At 41.5% G+C, this 18,756-nt stretch overlaps 1 protein-coding gene across 1 annotated transcript; it reads left to right on the top strand.

Moving 5' to 3' along the window:
- The first annotated feature begins 16,310 nt into the window (after positions 1-16,310).
- On the top strand, positions 16,311-18,435 carry LOC123152221 (uncharacterized). Its single transcript, XM_044571825.1, has 3 exons — positions 16,311-16,946; positions 17,077-17,404; positions 17,850-18,435. The coding sequence occupies exons 1-3, from the start codon at positions 16,443-16,445 to the stop codon at positions 17,888-17,890; spliced, it is 873 nt and encodes a 290-aa protein (XP_044427760.1). The 5' UTR covers positions 16,311-16,442; the 3' UTR covers positions 17,891-18,435.
- Positions 18,436-18,756: the final 321 nt, after the last annotated feature.

Raw genomic sequence — 18,756 nt, 5'->3', positions numbered from 1 at the left:
GGAGGGCTCGAGACTCGTACACAGAGCCCACCAAGAGCTCCTAACTAGCGCCTTTAGCGCCAGTTAGGCAAACCGGCGCCCACACTACAATTGGTTGACACGTGGACATTCGATGGGTTGCGAGGTGGACCGGTTGAACGGATGACAGGTGAATGGTTGACTAGTTGATCGTTGAGTTTTGGAAATTGATTTGTATTTTTTCTAGAAAAAATTCAGATTTTTTTAAAATCATGGGTTTGAAAACAATTCATAAATTACAAAAACAATCTCATGTATATGAAAAAGTACAATCTTTTGAAGATTTTACCAATTTGAAAAGGTTAAGCTATTTTTATAAAAAATCGCTGATTTTATTTTTTTAATGGATTTTAGTTTTTGTTTTGCAAAATTTGAAAAGCAGCCGTGTATTTGTAAATGTTTGTTCATTAGAAAAACGCTCATGAATTTTGAAAACGTTTGTTAGTTTTGAAAATATCAATAATTTGAAAAAATCATAATTTTTTAAAAATAAATTTGAAAATTTCAAAAAGTTCATGAATTTCGAAAAAAATCCTTTAGAACTTTTGAGAAAAAGTGAATAGGGAAAAGGAAAGGAAAACGGAGAACCATACAAAATTCATTCTGAAAAAACCTATGGAAAAACCGCTCCAGAAAAAACTGATGGAACCTTCTAAAAGGTTCCTAAAATGGTGAGAAAAAAGACTCCATGGACGGCTCGAAGTAAGAACCCTAGTGGGCGACGTATGTTTGCAAATGAGAAAAAAAGTGTTAAATGGGCCGAGCCCAATGTGGAAGAGGTGTGTGTCGGTTTATGGTGAGCAACTAACCAACGGTTACCCCCTTTCAGGACCCTGCAAGCAGTGGCGGATCTAGCTCGCTGGCTAGGGTGTGGCGGTTTACGAGTAGCAACTTACTAGCGGTTGTCCTTTTATGCTTTTGCGATAAAGGCCATTTCCCAATATCAAGATGGGCCATGGCCCACCCTGTCGGCCCTTTATCTTCGCCATTGCCGGCAAGGGTCACCTTTTTTGGCCTGGGTACACGCGAAATGGTGCGTCTAGCTGCCGCCATATGTCCCGTGCTGGCCAATCCCTCTGGTTTTCCTTTTTTTTGTTACACATTTTTGGGGTTTAAATGTTTTTGTGTTTTTTGGGCCTTTTGGGTTTGCTCGGTTTTCTCTAGGTGTTGGAGAAAAAGAAAGTTTTTTTGTGAAGCACAACTATGCTTCTTGAAAAAAACAAATATGTGCTTTCATGAGAAGCACAATTGTATTTCTCGTGGAAGTATAAAGTTGCTTCCTCGAGAAGGTCAGCATGTGCCTCCACGAGATGTGCTTCTATCAGAAGCATTGCCCTTGCTTCTGTGAGAAGCACAGTCTGTGCTTCCCCGAAAAAAGGAAAAATACAGCCTATGCTTCTCCAAAATAATGAAACCCGCAACCGTGCATCTGGGCTCTGGTTTATTTCTTTTATTTTGTTTGTTTCCAATTTTTTGATTTTTTATTCATTTTTGTTTTGGTTCTCTTGTTGTTTTCATTAAAATAGGCTGTCAAAATCTATTAACATGAGATCTAGTTTCAAAGATCTTGACACGACAAATGAATGGTGACAACACTTTGGTATTTGAATGCACGGTTTAAGAGATAAAAATGTTTTGAATAAACATATCTACGAAAAAAAGAAACTCCCACATTGCGACAAGTGGACGCACTGCAACAGAGTGACATTTGCAAAGGATAACCCTTAAGAGCAAATACAATAGAGTGACATAGGCAGGTTATAAAAGATGCCACATCATAAAAGATGTCGGCATTCCAAATGATTGCTATCCCGCAAGCCAAGTGGCTGGATAAAATGATTGACAAAATTAGAAGACCATTCCTTTGGGAAGATCACCACTTCTTATAGCGGGAAATGGCTGGTCAACTGGAGACAACTCTGCTGACCAACTAAGTTTGAGGGATTGAGGGCCTCAAACCTGGAGTTCCAAGGTGCAGCCCTGCGCATTCGCTGGTTGTGGCAGCAAGCTAAATTCCCCGACAAGCCCTGGACTAACCTGCCATTCCCCTCCGATAAGCTCTCGGATGCAATTCCTTGAAAATACAAAGACCATCATTGGCTCACGGGCTTCCATCTCTTTCTAGTACATCCATTGTCCCGGTTGGTAGGAATTTTTTTGAATTTTTTCCTGATTTTTAAATTTCTAAATTATTTTAAAATTTAATCTATAATCACCCCTCATCACTGTTCAATTTAATCTATAATTTCTATTCTCTAATCACTCCTTATTATTTTAAATCGTCTAACTTCCCGGCCAGTCACCCATCCTGTCACTACTCCAGCTTGAGCACGCTTAACTTTCGAGTTCTATTCCCCCTAGTTTCCAAATCTGCACTTGTTATTTCCTGACAATAGTAAGATGTCAATCCTATTAACCCTCAGGAGTTTAGCTTGAGCATGAAGTCACTCGTCTCACTGTTTGAGTTTGAAGCTATTATTCTAAAAAAAACAATAATGATTTAGTAACACTAATATTTCTTGAATAAGTAGTTTGACCATAGTTTGACCAGATCTGACCAAAATTCAAAAAACTCAAATAATTATTTAGTAACACTAATATTCATGAATAATTATTTAGTAACACTAATACTTCTTGAATAAGTAGTTTGACTAGATTTTACCAAAATTCAAAAAAACTGAAATTTGAGCATAACTTTTTTTCCTTTTAGAATTTGAGGATTTTAAAAATTTGCAAAATGGCCTACTTTTGTCAAAATTGGATGCGGATTTTCGTGTTGAATATTTTGATATATTATACCTTTTTCCGACATCGTATGCAAAAGTTATAGCCGTTTTACTTTTTCATAACACTTTTTTGCAAAACATGTCAAATTTAAGTTTTTTAATTTTCCTAACTAGTAGATGCAGTAATATAACTACATCTCGAAGGATTTTTTAAAGTTTTTATCATTTTCTTTTGTTTTTTAAACTAAAATGGCGATAGGGGGGGGGAGAGTTTGAGACACGAACCCCTTTAGTCTCGGTTTGAGACACGAACGGGGACTAAAAGTCTAATTTTTAGTCCCGGTTTGAGATACGAACCGGGACTAAAGGGCATCGCATCCTTTAGTCCCGCTTCGTGTCTCAAACCGGAACTAAAGGTCTTATTTAAACCGGGACTAATGCCTTCCCGACGCCCTAACCGCTCGAACCGAGACTAATGCTCATATTAGTCCTGGTTCGTAATGCAACCGGGACTAAGGTGTATATTGAGTTGTGACCAAAGCCCTGTTTTCTACTACTGTCCCAAGCCTCTATATACATAGCAAGACTCTTTTTTGCGGCAATGAGGGACAACAAATGGATTTCTTGCATCAAGACCAACCATTCTGTCCATGTTTTGTGCGAGTACCTACATGTGTCGAGCATCACATCTCGCATCAACCTGTCACCACTGAGGCCGATGACATTAGATGGGAATGGACTGTTGATGGAGAGTACTCAGCGCGAACTGCTTATCAGCCGGTCAGCCGCTCTTCCATGGTCGCCCCCCCCCCCCCCCCCCCCCCCCCAAACAATGCCAAATGCATGCGTGGCTTGCAATCCAAGGACGTTGACACGACGGGTCATTACCAAAGAAAAGTTGGCCTTCATAATCTAACTTGTGCCCTCTGTCATCAACAACCGAGACTGCGTTGCACCTCTTCGCCCAATGCTCTTTCTCCAGAATCATCTTGTCCCTTGTCCCTTACTTTCCAAAGGTTCAACCTCCAACTCACCTCTCCGCCCCGCGATGAGCCTTCTCTCGAAGACTGGTGGTTCCATCCAGTGGAGCAGCTCCCTACGCCGGCAAGATAAAAGGCAAATTGTCTTGTATCATTATCCGGCAAGAGAGAAGAGAAGAGAAGCCGGCACGAGCCCCAAAATTTTTTATGTGAGAAAGAGATGGGTGATATATTAATGATATAGCATACTAGTCTCTACTCCTAATGTCTCATGTCTCAGTTGGTAGGTCGTGTTCCGGGTTTTATTTTCGTCCCACCATTTTCATCTGGGTTTTTTCCGTTGGTTTTTTCGTCCCCTTCACTCCTCCAGCCACCCACGCACGTAGCCGGAAAAAACACTCCACAAAAAAAAGCACTCCTATCGATCTACTCCTACAAGACCGCCGCCGTCGCCGGCGGCATCACCCATCTCGATCCAACTCCTTCCTCGGTCCAACTCCTATGAAACCGCCGCCGCCGCTTCCATCGCGGAACCCCAGGGTTTCTAGCCTCGCCACCCACGTCTTGCTCCTCTGCCAATCTACGAGACCGCCGCCGCCGCCATCGCGGAACGCCAAGGTAGGGCGTGGTCACATTGCAGGCAACGAGGAGCAGCACAAGGCTGTGTCTGTCGTGCCCTGCATCGTGCCACCCACCACCTCCACCCTCCATAGTCATCCCTTCCCCAACCTCTGTCCCGTCCCGCATGACGGTCGGCCGCTGTGCTCCCTTAGCAGGCCAAGCCATGTTCATCCTCCCCCGCAGCACTGTGATCCCGCCACTGCTTCGGTCGATCATCCGCGCCCCGCCCCGCTGCGGCGCAGCGCACCGTGCCCTGTAGGCGGCTGAGAGATGGAGAAGGGGTCGTAGGAGCCATCCCCGCGTCTCTCCAATACGTTTCCTGTCCATCGTCTTCCCCCATCTCCAGCAGCTAGATTGTTCCCACATCGGATCCATGCATGTGCATCTACGTAAGTACCATCCACATGCCTTCATTTGATTTTATTCATTGTTCATTTGGTCCTTAATTAATTATCTTGAGCGTTGATTAATTAATATGGAACTCGCACATTTGTGATGGTTTTTTATCTTGCATAAAAAGGAGAGGTGGTTCTTCTTCAGAAGAAAAAGCATTCTTGTTTTCCCCGGATGTGATTATCAGTACGATCTAATCTGATCTGATTTTTCTAGATTATGGATGCTTTCTTGTTTATCCAGTCTTGATTTGGGCAGCTGGTTCATGAATATCTTCTCCTGTGGAGAGTTAGTAGCAAAATTATTTATTATGTCATCTGTACTTCCATAAATGTGAAGCTCAGACAAGCTATTCTGTTCAGGGTGTTTGCTAACAGTCCATATTTTCAGATTTCCCACGTGTGCACAACTAATTTCCTCGGTGAAGCTGCTGCTTTCTGGTCAGCTGCAAGCTCCTATTTCTTCCCATAGTTTTTGTACTGTGATAGCCTCAATGAAAAAAATAGTTGTTCTATATAGGTGCTTCTCATTTCACGGATAGATTGTTCTTGATAGGTAGCTGACATGAATTATAGTTTGTCCTGGAGACCTTAATATCAATAGTTCTAAGTAGAGTTCTGAATGAACTGCAAAAAATACTCTTGTTAGATTGCCAGTTATCTTAGTTAAACCTTCTATATGTTTGTTCTATGCTGCATCATCTATTAAATCATCGCTAAGTATCCTGCACTGAGATCTGTAGCAATGTTTGTGTGTAGCCACCGCGCCTCAGCTCTAACGGCGGAATGGCCATGTATATATTTTTCTTCTGCCTGCATAATGGAAAAAAAATCCTCAAAAGTAGTTGCAGGTGGGCCGTCGGTGACAAGATTTACCCACAGAAGTTTAATAGGTATTAACCCCTATGAATACCCAAAAGCAGAGGTAAGGAAGATCGACGTAACTACACTGATGTTTGAGGAAATATTGTTAATATACCTTGTTAGCGAATTGAGTCCTATCACTGGCTAGACAAGAGTGAATGCCTTATCCTTGTCCTTCAGACGCTTGCTGCTCTGTAGCCATAACAGTGTGATAACTGATAACTACTTAGTTGATTTTTGGGTTGCTTTGCTGTCTGAATCAGGTTTTTGCAGATCATTACTATCCTTTTTTAGGGGCAATACTACCCTTACTTACCTCATAGTTGTGCATAAATCTTCACAAGCAGTGATTTTAGGGTTCGTTCTGTCTGAAACCGTGCTAAGCGGCGAGCCAAATTAATTATTTCACGGTTCTTAAGCGGTACATAACATAATGCTAACTGTTCGTTCTACATGTTCATATAACTGATTATTGTTGATTTGTAAATATTCTATCTGCATTGTTGATAGAAGATAGACTGTACTATCCTATTTATTTGTCCCTCCCTTGGTTTGCCTTTGGCTCTATTGGTCGTTTTTTTGCACAAATTTATTTGCCTGCCTCTATTTTGAAATAGAATATTTGGCTTGGCTTTTGATTGCTGTTGTATGCGTGATGGCAGATGGATTTTTTTCAGCTGACACACTATGAAATGCTTGTGATGTAGCAGTTGTAAGTATCGAACCAAATGAATTATTATTTTTAATGTTATTTTTGTGCAGTCTCGCCTCTTACATACTCTGGTGATTTTTTAGATGCCTGCAACTTTGTGATTGTACAAGAACATGTCGCCATGGTTGACTATTGCCCAGTGTAGGCCTTTTAACAAACATGTCGTGATTGATCTATTCCACACTGGTACATTAGAAGATCTATGTCTATACATGTATGTTGTATTGAAAGATCTTGCATATTTCTAAGCTAAATCATGGCAAAGTAGATATCAGTTTTTAGGTTAACTCTAATGTAATGCAATTAACTTCCCATGAACTCTTGAAAAAAACTGCTTTTCTTCGTCTGCAGTATGTTCACCCAGTAGAATGGATGCTTTTGAGTACAAAAAGTCTGAAAGCCTGTTCAACTATGATGTATAGTGTGTAGTAGCACTTCGGTTAGGTATAGTTCTTGCTAAGTGCCGTTCATAGTGTTCCTTTTTATGGCAAGGCATAGTAGATTGTAGTTGTCATAGGCATCCAGCAGTTCAAAAACTGATGTAATGTTGATAAATATGTACATCAGTGCACAAGCAGTTGAACAGTCCTTAATATCTTGATGGAAGGAATAAGAGGCACTTACAATGCTCAGTTTTTTGTGTCTGCCGTATTGTTGTGCTATTTCAGGAAGAATATGCAAAAGAGATCAATGACACCAGGGCCCTCAAGCTCATGTAAGCTGAAGAGGGCAAATTCTTGATAACGTAGAGCATACTAGCATTATCCTCATTTTCTAATCTATTAGTCCTTCATAATTCTTCGCGTGATGTAAGATTGGTTGCATTGTTAACAAAACTAAAGAAAATAACAATATATAAGATAATACTCCTTGTGTAGCTTGCAAAATTGTTTTATATTATGGGATGGAGGGAGTAACTTTTATTGATAGATATTCAGATTGCACTAATGTGAACAATCCAGGTATATTAGCACGTCTATTGATTGTGGAAGTTTCAAATGTTTAACCACATGGATATCACAACGATACATGTACATATTGGTGTAGTATCTTCAAATTTATTTCTCAAATGTTAAAATATAGATAGAATAAGATCAGAACAGAAGAATTGTGTTTACATGATTGTGATGCATGTGTTTGTCCATGTATTTTGGTATACACTAGAATGTGTATAGTATATCTTGTTTGTGTTTTCTTTTCAGATGATTTTTTTGGCATGTTGGGTTTCTTTATGTCACTTCAGGAGTTGAAGAATGAGAAATTAAAGGTTGTTCTACTTCTTATATTAACTCGTGATGTGACTATACTTGTGCATAGTGAGGTAGTCAATGATGGCGGGAGTGACATGGACACTCTATGCCCTTGCTTCTCGCCAAACACGGTGTTTCCCCGGATGTGATCTACTGCGACGATGAGGTCATGCAGGTATGACCTCTGATCATATGCCTTAGGTAATGCTTCAGAAGCTATTCATTGTATTTTAGTTTTGGTTAGGTAGGTATAATGTCCATTATAAGCTCATATATATATGGGTTCTTCAAGTATTTGTGCAAGAATTACTAAAAAATACCCCTAATTTATTATCTAAAGTAGTTAGCAGTAATATTGTACTCATGATTATCAGCAATAAAAAGCCCATCTACTTTAGCCACATTTCTCCCCCACAGATGTACTAGATTTTGGGGAATCCAGACTATCCAGATGGTTGGAATTTGAGGAGCCCGTTGGGTGCCCATTTGATGTCAAAACACAACCGGGCATAAGAGGTAGAAATGAGCTTTAACAGAAATATGGAGAATGATTTGAGGGATTGTAAATGGTTGAGATAGAGAATCATTTGAGCGGTTGTAAATGGTTGAGATAGCAAAATATGCACATCTGATATTGATTAAGTTTTCTATGAAGGATTTTGCATTACATGCGTCGGCGGGACCAAGGAGGGTCCCGGCCCCCTTTTCATGTGTAACATTGCAAGGATAAGCTTGTCCTAAAACTAAACACCCTATTAATCTTCCGGCCATGGTTTAGGTTTAGCTTCAGGTTCAAACTGCTCAGAACATCATACTATTGCAGTCTAGCTTTCCAACTTTTCTTGGTCCAGAGTAACCAGAGAGAAGTGAAGAACTCAACTAGGTAGATTAGATGCCCCTTGTGTTGGTGAGAATATTTATTTTTCTTAACCAAGCTCTCAAGATACCAAGGAAATAATGATTGTTAACCTACATGCATCATGTTCAACCCATCTTCTTCGCAACCAGTACATTTTATTTTTGCATGTCCATTGCTCATTTTAACTTCTGCCATTTATTCCTAGGAGCTCATATATATTTATTTTCTTTTCTCCTTTCGCATATGGTCTCATTGTTACTTCAATAATAGTACTATGCAATCCAATTCTTTCTCCAGGAGCCAATGGTCAAGTTTGTACATTTTTTGTTTTTTAAAGATGTCCTACCAGCTCTATTGTCTATAAATGGTTCGGTTTATGATTTTTGTCGGGGATTCGCCGCTTCTTTTGGAGGTACGACGTCTACATCTATCAGCTGTTCTGCCACGAATTCTGATGCACTTTTAATGTATCTTGAATTAAAACGAGCATGAGAACTTGCCAAGCCATCTAGAAATGCCATCAGAGCCGAAACATTTTTAGGTTGCTAACAACATTGAGCTGGACTTGCTTTTTATGCTACTACTACTGAAGACAAACTCCAGAGAAGGGAGTGAAAGTAGAAAGAAGAGAGGTTGCACAAGATGAGTAATGATGGGTAGCGGTAGAGGCTGAAACTGTGATGATGATGCGGATCTGACCATTAGTATGTTTCCCATCAAGGAAATCTACAATTTCTATTATGATACAGATTTTCTATTATGAGGTCTGTTTCTCATAAAGAATGTGATTTCTGCATGATAGTTTTTTATTGAAGGTTTTATGCAAAGACTAACATTTAAGAAGGATGTAGTAAAATGTAAACCTTGGTAGGTACTCCTGAAGTTGAAGCTACTCAGCCAATAGTAATTTCTTTTTCCGAGAACTGAACTACTGTTTCAGGTTTTGCTTAATATTGTTATTCCTCGTAGGATGTTCAAGATGTACACCCTTTAAATTTTGTACTTACCATAGCTTCAGGTCCACTTGTGAGCTCTTATGCAATTTTGCTTAAGTTAGATTACATTGGGGTTGCTTTGACCTTATGGTCATGTATATACCAACGAGGACCTATTACATATCCTTTTTTCCCTCAGAAATCTTTAGGTACAACTGCATGGTTACGTGCTTCGAATTAAAAGCATGTATGGAGGGTGGTGGAAGGAAAGATTGCAAGTCAGATGCACCACTGGTATACAGTATACACAATTTGTGTTAAACCATTGAAATGTTTATGACCCGTTCCAATGCACGAGCAGTCAACTAATACAATACGCCATCATCTCTCGAGGTAGTGATAGCCGTCTCATTTTTTCAATCAGATGTACAATACGCCATAATCTCTTAGAGTATGTGGGAAGTTTAGAAAAGATGCAAGAAATGGTGCAGTGAGATGGCACACCTTCTAAGTGACGACAATGCTACATGCTGCTTTGTCTTTTTTTATTTCTTATATTTTTATATGTTCACCTTTGTAGGTCAGAGATAATAAAAGTTGATGGTTTCGGATGATGCTTTGAAAATGTCGATTGAGAAAGTGACGGATGTAACTATGAGCGACTGGACTCAAAAGTCATCCAGTTTTACACGATGAGATGCATACAAATAATTATTCTTTCTTGTATATATGTTGCACATGATAATACTTTTTTTGCGGGGTATGAGAGAGATGGAGATAGATTACGTTGATGTTCAAAAAGAATCCTTCGACAAGGGCCGGGTTAATTTCATTGGAATGAGCCAAAACTACACCGAGTTTTATACAACAACGTAATCTATCTCCATTGCTAAAAACCTAAAAAGCCCATGGCAACGCACAGGCATTCTACTAGAGGTCAACATGGTAAGTAAAGTATTTTGTCTATTGTTATCATGGTTTATTGTTGTTTCTATAGCTCCACTTATAGATTTATCTTCTCTATTCGTCCATCGGCCGATACATCTTGTACGTCATCGACAAAGAGGCACGTCGTCTATATATTATGGACCCTATTCAAACATCACAATCGTCAGAGGATAAAAATTTGACGCATGCACTGAAATTAAAATGTTTTGTAAGGGATTTCAAAGAAGCACTCGAAATAAAGCTGCATGGTTGGAATTCTGATATATCTAAATGGCAACGTTTATTTCCGTTTGGTATTCCAACGAGTATAGACGGGTAATGAATTCATAATAAAAATATTTGTTTTTGTTAATTTAAAAGTTTGCAGGAATGTGTTTGGCTATTTTGTTTTTCATTTTATGCTCTGGTGGAACGGTAAAGAATTGCTGAAGCCGGTTTGTACGGTGAGTATTGTCCGTTACATGTTTTAAGACCATCAGCGTGAAATTTTCATACTAACTACATATATTGTTTGTGCAGGATGGGTATAAATTGAGAAAGCAGTTTTTATTATACTTGCTAAAAACATTGTGGAAATGAAACTAAAGGCAACTTTCCTGATATTATAAAAGAATTTCTTAAGAGCATCATCTAGATATTTATAGTTTTGTAATAGATGTTTAGTTGGAACATTGCTCAGTTTGTTACATGGACATGTTGTTAATCTTCCTTTTTGTTATCAATTTACATTGCAAAAATGGACTTCAATTATTCAATAATTGTGTTTGTGTTATATTGTTTGTACATATGAAATTTAACATGCAACTCTTGCAAACTATTTCAAGAGCCCGTTGCAACGCACGGGCACTCTACTAGTATCACTAACTATTGTATGAGTGTGCTATTGTTTATTTTATAGATGGGCTGTTAGGTTGACTATAAATTAGTGGCAGACCTACCAGAGAACGGCAGGGGGGCAGAGGATAATAAATGATTGTTTGGGGGGGCGCTAATGACTATTTTTTTCTTCAAGCTTAGTCCAAAATCATTCTCTGTTTACTCTAATCGGGGGGAGGGGGGAAGGGAGGGCACCCGCCACCCAACCATGGCCACCTTGAGATCCCGCCGTCGCCGCCTCCATGAACAATGCGTCAATGCATCCCCTTCTCAGTAATCCTCCTACACAATGCGTCACAATTACTTATTACTCTAGTTAATCTGCCCTTCAGTTCGCCAACTTCCATGAACTGCGAATATTTCGTAGAGCAATGTTAATGGATACTTGCAACAAATATTTCATTATGCTCATAGTTAACATAAAATTAGTGTATGTAGCAGAAATACTTAGTGGTAGCAGAGATGTTAACAAGGGACCAAATTTGTCTGATCCATATGCATAGTTTCAGACCTACTTTTTCGCAAATTATTGAACTTAGCCATGGCTGATGATTTCACCGAATAAACTGTATGTTTGTTTTCTTATTTTCACCTGGCAGTGTGGATCCATGAATACACTAGACTTAAGAAAAAGAGTTGCGGTACCACCTAAATAGATTCAAAAAATAGTATCAAAAGTTACCCTTCGGTGTCGCCCGTGGGTTGCACTACTGCATCGGCAGGCGCACCCTAACCAATCCAAATTAAATGGTTACAGTAAGGGGCGGAGCTAGAAAAATTGGTCATTGGGTTCGCTCAATCACTATTTATGATAACGTGATACTAATTTATGAAGAATAAAGTCTAACTACAACAAAAGTATAACACCCCACCCGTAAACAATATAACAATATCACATATTATGTTGCATTAAAAACTGAGGGCCTCTTTGATTCGTAGGATTTTAAAAATGTGGGAATAGAAAAAGCATATGATTAGGGTGGCATGTCAACTTGAATCATATAGGATTAGCAAGGAGTGTTTGATGTTACATGGAAAACAAAGAAAATGTAAAAAGAGGTTGGAGTGGATGTTAGGTTTCCCATAAAATGTAGTACAAAAGATTTCATAGGAATTTTTCCTACGGGATCCAATCCTATGAATCAAAAGGCCAACATAGGAAAAATTCCTAAGGATTTCAATTCTCTAGAAATCCTATAAAATTCGTTTAAATCAAAGGATCCCTGAAGAGTGCAAGACAAACCGGTTCAATAAAATTATAAAAACACTTGTTTACATACCTAACTTTGTAGCTCCAAGGATTTTTTTTATTTTTTGCGAGAAAACTTTTGACCTATTCATTTTTAATCATGACAATATAATGAACACCAGAAATAATAAAAATTACATTCAGATCCGTAGACCACCTAACGATGACTACAAGCACTGAAGCTCTAACTTTAGCTTCTCATTTTCCTGTGAAATTAAAAAGAAGGATAAGTTAGTTTGACAAGTTTAAAATAAGTACCATCAAGCAAAAGAAGTTTGTAAAGTCACTCACATTTTAGAGTGACCTCTTTCTATCTTTCATTGCTTGTATCATTATCCGAATCTGATGACCGAGTTCTCTTCGAATAATACTGCTCCTTAGTGTAGATCAATCGAAGTCCATAGAGAAAAAAAATAAAAAACTAGAGCAAAAAAAAAACACTATGATACAAATCTATTGGAATAGATAGAACATAAATAAGAGAAAGGAGGAGATTAGATGTGACAATGTAATCTAATGCGGATCTAATTACCTTAAATTTTGGGCTACAGTTCTTGCCGCTGTCGATCTGTAGCGACCTGCTTGCTGCTCGCGTACGGTGGACGAGGCGCCGAGCAACACAAACAGATGAGAGAAGAGATGCGATTTGGAAAAAGAACAAATAGACTCAAAAAAAAAAGGAAAAGGAACAGATGACGAGGCGTGCGGCTGCTTGCGTGTATATACACACCAACTTTTTTGTTTGTTTGAGAAACTCATATAGACACAACATTTCTTTTTAGTTAGATTTTTTTAGCAAATTTGTTTTTTAGTAAGATGCGAGAGTAACTAGTTAACGAGCGCTTCTTCGGGAGCCTGACAACGATCAGCGCCGCTTGGCGCGCTCTCAGCCATTCGCCACGTGTCGTGCTCTCGGCGTTTCCTCCGGATTATTTTTTATTTTTCCGCACGCGTTTTCGGCTTTTTAAACGTTTTTTCGGGTTTTTTCAAGGTTTTGGTTTTTCACCGGTCTTTCTTAGCTTTTCAATCAAAAAAATTGATTTTTTTATTTTGCGGGAAAAAAAGAGTTTTGTTTCTTTCACGAGAGTCACGGTCTTGCTTCTGCGAGAGGCACGGTTGAGATTTCGTGAGAGGCACGAGAGTCACGCGTTTTCTTTTTTTTTCCCGAAAGTCACGTTTTTTTCGCAAGAGACACGGTTGTGCTTTAGCGAGAGTCACGGCCGTGCCTTTCAGAAAAAAAAACGCGTTTTCTGTTTTTTTTTCTTTCGCGAGAGTCACGGTTTTGCTTCCGCGAGAGGCACGGGTGTGCTTTCGCGACAGTCATGGCCGTGCCACTCGGAAACGGAAAAAAAACTTTTTCTATTTTTTTTTCTTTCGCGAGAGTCACAGTTTTGCTTTCACGAGAAGTATGGTTGTGCTTTCGCAAGAGTCACGGTCGTGCCTCTCGGAAAGGGAAAAAACACATTTTCTATTTTTTTTTCCTTTCGCGAGAGTCACGGTTTTGCTTTCGCAAGAGTCATGGTTGTGCTTTCACGACAGTCACAGCCGTGCCTCCTCGGGAACAGAAAAAAAACGTGTTTTCCGCGAGAGTCACGGTTTTGCTTTCGCGAGAGGCACGGTTGAAATTTCGTGATAGGCACAAGCGTGCCTCTTTCGAAAAGGGAAAAAAATTCGTGCTCCTGATTCAATTTTTTTTGTGAAATTTTTTTCGTCAAAATCTATCAACATGGATCTAGTTTTAAAAATCTCGACGCGAGAAATCCAACGATGAAAACGGTTTAAGATTTGGACGCACGATTTGAGAGATAAAACGTTTTGAATAAACGGATCTACGAAAAAAGGGAAAACCCTCAGGTTACGACAAGTGACGCGTTGCATGTGCGCCACTTATCGCAACAAGGAGAATTGAAGTGATCTTTGTAATAAATACTTTTTAATTAATGATTTCAATAAGATACATGCACGTGAGTACATGACTAGTCACCAAGGAAGGGCTGCTAATCATGGTTTAGGCCTGGCCGCCTGGGCATGGACTTCTCATGGGCTTTTGGGTCTTTTGCTTAGCTGTTCTCATGGCCCTCACGTTATTTAATAGGGTCAGGTTTGGGAGTAACTAGTTAACGAGCACTTTTTTGGGAGCCTTATAATGATCAGCTTTACTTGGCGCGCTCTCAGCCATTCGCCACGTGTCGCGTTTTGGACTCTTTCTTTAGATTTTTTTTTAATTTTTCCACACGCGTTTTCGGTTTTTAAACGATTTTTTCCTGTTTTTTTCGATGTTTTGGTTTTCTCCTGGTCTTTTTTAGCTTTCCGATCAAAAACAAAATTTCGAAAAAAAAAATTGCGCGAAAAAACACGTTTTCTTTTCTTTCCTTTCGCAGAAGTCACGGTTTTTCTTCCGCGAGAGGCACGGTTGTGCTTTATCAAGAGTCACGGCCATGCCTTTCGGAAACGAAAAAAAACGCGTTTTTCTTTTTTTTTCTTTTGCGAGAGTCACGGTTTTTCTTCCGCGAGAGGCACGGTTGTGCTTTTGCGAGAGTCACGGCCGTGCCTCTCGGAAAGGGAAAAACAAAATGCGTTTTCTGTTTTTTTTTTCTTTCGTGAGAGTCACGATTTTGCTTCCGCGAGAGGCATGGTTGTGCTTACGCGAAAGTCACGACCGTGCCTCTCGGAAAGGGAAACAAATATGCGTTTTCTGTTTTTTTTCTTTCACGAGAGTCACGGTCGTGCCTCTCGAAAACGGAAAAAAACGCGTTTTCTGTTTTTTTCCTTCCACGAGAGTCACGGCTTTGCTTCCACGAGAGGCATGGTTGTGATTTCGCGAGAGGCACGGGCGTGCCTCTTTCGAAAAGAGAAAAAAACCGTGCTCCCAGTTCGATTTTTTCGCCCGTTTTTTTTCGTCCGGTTTTTTCGTGAAAAAAAACTTCGTTAAAACCTATCAACATGGGATCTAATTTTGAAGATCTCAACGCGAGGAATCCAATGATGAAAACGGTTCAAGATTTGGACGCACGGTTTAAGAGATAAAATGTTTTGAATAAACGGATCTACGAAAAAAGGGAAAACTCCCAGGTTGCGACAAGTGGCACGTTGCATGTGCGCCACTTGTCGCGGCCTAGGAAAGTGAAGTGTTCTTTGCAACGAATACTCCTTAATTAGTGATTTCGGTCAGGTTTCCTCAACAAAAACTGGGAACAAGATCCTCTGACTTAGAAGAAAGTACTGCCGAGGGACGTCCTACGCCCAGGGCTGATGGGGTCAGGTAGGATTTTTTACTGGGTTCAGGTCAGGCAAACATGTATCTACACGCACTTACGATGCAAAAGCCATTGGGTTTACTTGAACCCAACGCTTCTATGTTGGTTCCGCCGAGTATAAATAATACTCGTTGGCATATAAGGGCATCTACAATGCGGCGCTTAAAAACGGGCGCTAGGATTTTGATCCCTGCTGATGGGCAGTTGCCAGGTTGAATCTTGGTCTCTCCTCTAGCGTCGATGCAACAAATTGAGTTGGGTGCTTCTTGGTTTTTTGCCTTACGGCGTGGAAAGCGGAGACTCTACTTACGTGTAGTTAGCTCATTTTTAGCGTCTCTACTTACGTGTAGTTAGCTGATTTTTAGCGTCTCAGTTAGCGCCCTGCGTTGAGGGGAAGGGTCGTTAGCTCCTTTTCATTTTCGGGGGTGCTTATTTTATTTGCCTTTTACCTATTTAAGCGTCTACTTAAGCGCTCAGCATTGTAAATGCCCTAACTAACCATGCTAAAACAGCTTTTAAAAAAACCATGCTAAAACTAGTGATTTCGCAGTTTACCCAAACAATTTTTTTTAGACTAAACCCAAACTGGCGCTTAAGGTGCCGAATAGGGTTTGAGGAGCCCAGGGCCGAGCAAATGGCCTGCAGGCCCACCTTGTGCCCAGAGGCTCGCATGGCGATGGCGCCCGGCCGATCGTAACCGCCTAACCAACAGCCTTCGCCATGGCCTCTCCACCGCGCAGTGCCCACCTCTACCGATGGACCATTTCCACGACGGGCAGCACGTCCGGCTGCGGAGCCGCGTGCACGACACGTACTACCTCCACGCCGACGACGACGGGGAGAGCGTCTCCATCAGCCGCCGTCGGTACTCGCTGAACGCGGCGTGGACGGTGCACATCTACCACGGCGACGGCTCGCACCTGCTCCTCCACGGTGCCGCTTACGGCCGCTACCTCGCGGCCGCGGCCAAGCCGGCGCCGTTCGGACACCACGGCTTCCGCGCCGAGCAGCGCGACTACGACGAGCCGGTTCTGGCGGCCATCATGTGGCAGGCCGTCGACGCGGGCTCCGGGGACGGCGTCCTGCTCCGCAACATCGGCGGCCGCTACCTCCGCGCCAGCGGCAAGTTACGCAGGTACCTCCGGTGGAACGCCCGCGTCGGCGTCGAGTACACCGACAACGTCAGCGCCATGATGCACTGGATCGTCGAGCCGATCCGCCCCAGAGCGCGCCCGCCTCTCATTCCGGGCCCGATTCGGGTGAGTTCGCCATGTCCCGCTCCTCATTCCTGATCGCATTTGTGTTTTCGATCAGAAAATTCAGATTATCACCCTGCTTCTTTGATCTCCTGAATATACATAACTAGGGTTCTTGGCGACTCAAGTGCAGACCCGCGTCCCCGGAGACCTCTCCGTCATCATGCTGGGGCGCAAGCCGGGCGGATGGCGCCGGATTCGGTTCGTGCGAGCGAGCGACGAGGGGCTCTACAACGAGGACGGCTGGTCCGCGCTCCGTATCAGGGGGAGGTCCGTGTACCACCTGAGGAACGCGCTGGCCAGCCGCGTCGGCGACATCGACATCCACGGCCAGCGCCGCGACATGGTCATGTGCGTCCGAGCGGGCCTCTACGGGAGGCTGACCCCACTCGTCGTCAACCTGCCCCACGGCCGCTACGGCGAGACCCTCGATATCGTCGTGATGCTGTCCGGGACCCCTGGTGAGAGCCTCCCTCCATGTCAGAACTCAGAACTTCCCATTTATCCCATGGAGGCAAGAAGTGAGCAATGTACAGATTTTGGTGTAGATACTTTTTGCTGCACGGCCATGATTTTTTTTTTGGTCTTGTTTAAGTGGGGTGCTGATCTGCTTGTGTTTGAAAAATAGTTTACCGAAGCTGTTACAGTAAAACAGTTCACTGAAATTGTACCGGAAAACAAGTTAACTGAAACTGCTGGGTGTTGGGAATTGTCTGCAACTGCAGGGAAGATACTAAGTTTCTAACCTGTGAACAAAATTCAGGTTGTATCCTACAAGAGATAGTCCATAAAGCTTAGTTCCTTGCACATTATAATTATATTGTTTCAGGTTTTGTCTTCTTGATCTTGTCATTATATTGATTATTTGTCTGCCGCCTAACTGCCTCATTATTTCTGCTAATTCAGCCTATGATGCGCTGCGACACCCGGATGTCGCCGCGAAGTAGATAAAGATCAGAGTGGGAGTCCTGACAGTTCACCTCGAAGTTTCGCTGCCTCAGACACAATGCCGGCAGAACTGGACGCCTACTTTTGCATATTGATATTTGATAGATAGATATAGTAGGTTGAGAAAACTAATCAGCTCTTGTGTTTCTTTTGCTAGCTAAACTTGCTCCGCTCTCAGGACAGGGGGAACCTGTCTATTTTGGCATCGCGGTTCTATGATTCAGACCTGCTGAAAGCGTTGTGTCCAATGGGTGAATAATTTCGTAGCGACTGGTTGTAGTAGTCGTTGCACTGTCGCTCTTCTGACATTCATCTCTGTGATGTGGTTGCTACTGCTTCCGGGATGAAGCATTCCACTGTGGTTCTGCAAATGAATCGACGGTCACCATTCATTTTGGATGATGTACTTCGCATAAATGGAAAATGCAGTGGTTATTGCAGTGTGATGATGATCATGTATTTTTTTTACATCATGCGTTTCATATAAGTGGAAAATAAATTTGGTTCTTCCAGTGGGTTGGTGGTCATGTATTTCTTTTAGACTATATGCATTTCGTACAAATAAAAAATGTAGCGGATTCTTGCTGTGAGCTGGTGATCGTGTTTTCAGTTGTCCTGTTTTGGGTGTTGGCCACGGGGTTTGCAACGTACGAACAAAATTCAGGTTTTATCGAGTAATTGACAAAAAACTATCACATTTCACGTATCCGTCTCACAGAACTATCATATTTTGAAAACTGACCAAAAACTCCAGATTAGTGCTAATTTCGTGACAAAAAACTACCAGGTCGAGTTGAAGACCGATTTAACCATTTTAAATCCCTTTCTGACAGAGCTGGCCCACATGTCGGGACGCCTACCGCGC

Source organism: Triticum aestivum, chromosome 7A, assembly GCF_018294505.1.
Source record: "Triticum aestivum cultivar Chinese Spring chromosome 7A, IWGSC CS RefSeq v2.1, whole genome shotgun sequence".
Taxonomy (NCBI): Eukaryota; Viridiplantae; Streptophyta; class Magnoliopsida; order Poales; family Poaceae; genus Triticum; species Triticum aestivum.
The sequence above is the reverse complement of the archived record's forward strand: the minus strand, read 5'-3'. Positions and strand labels throughout refer to the sequence as shown.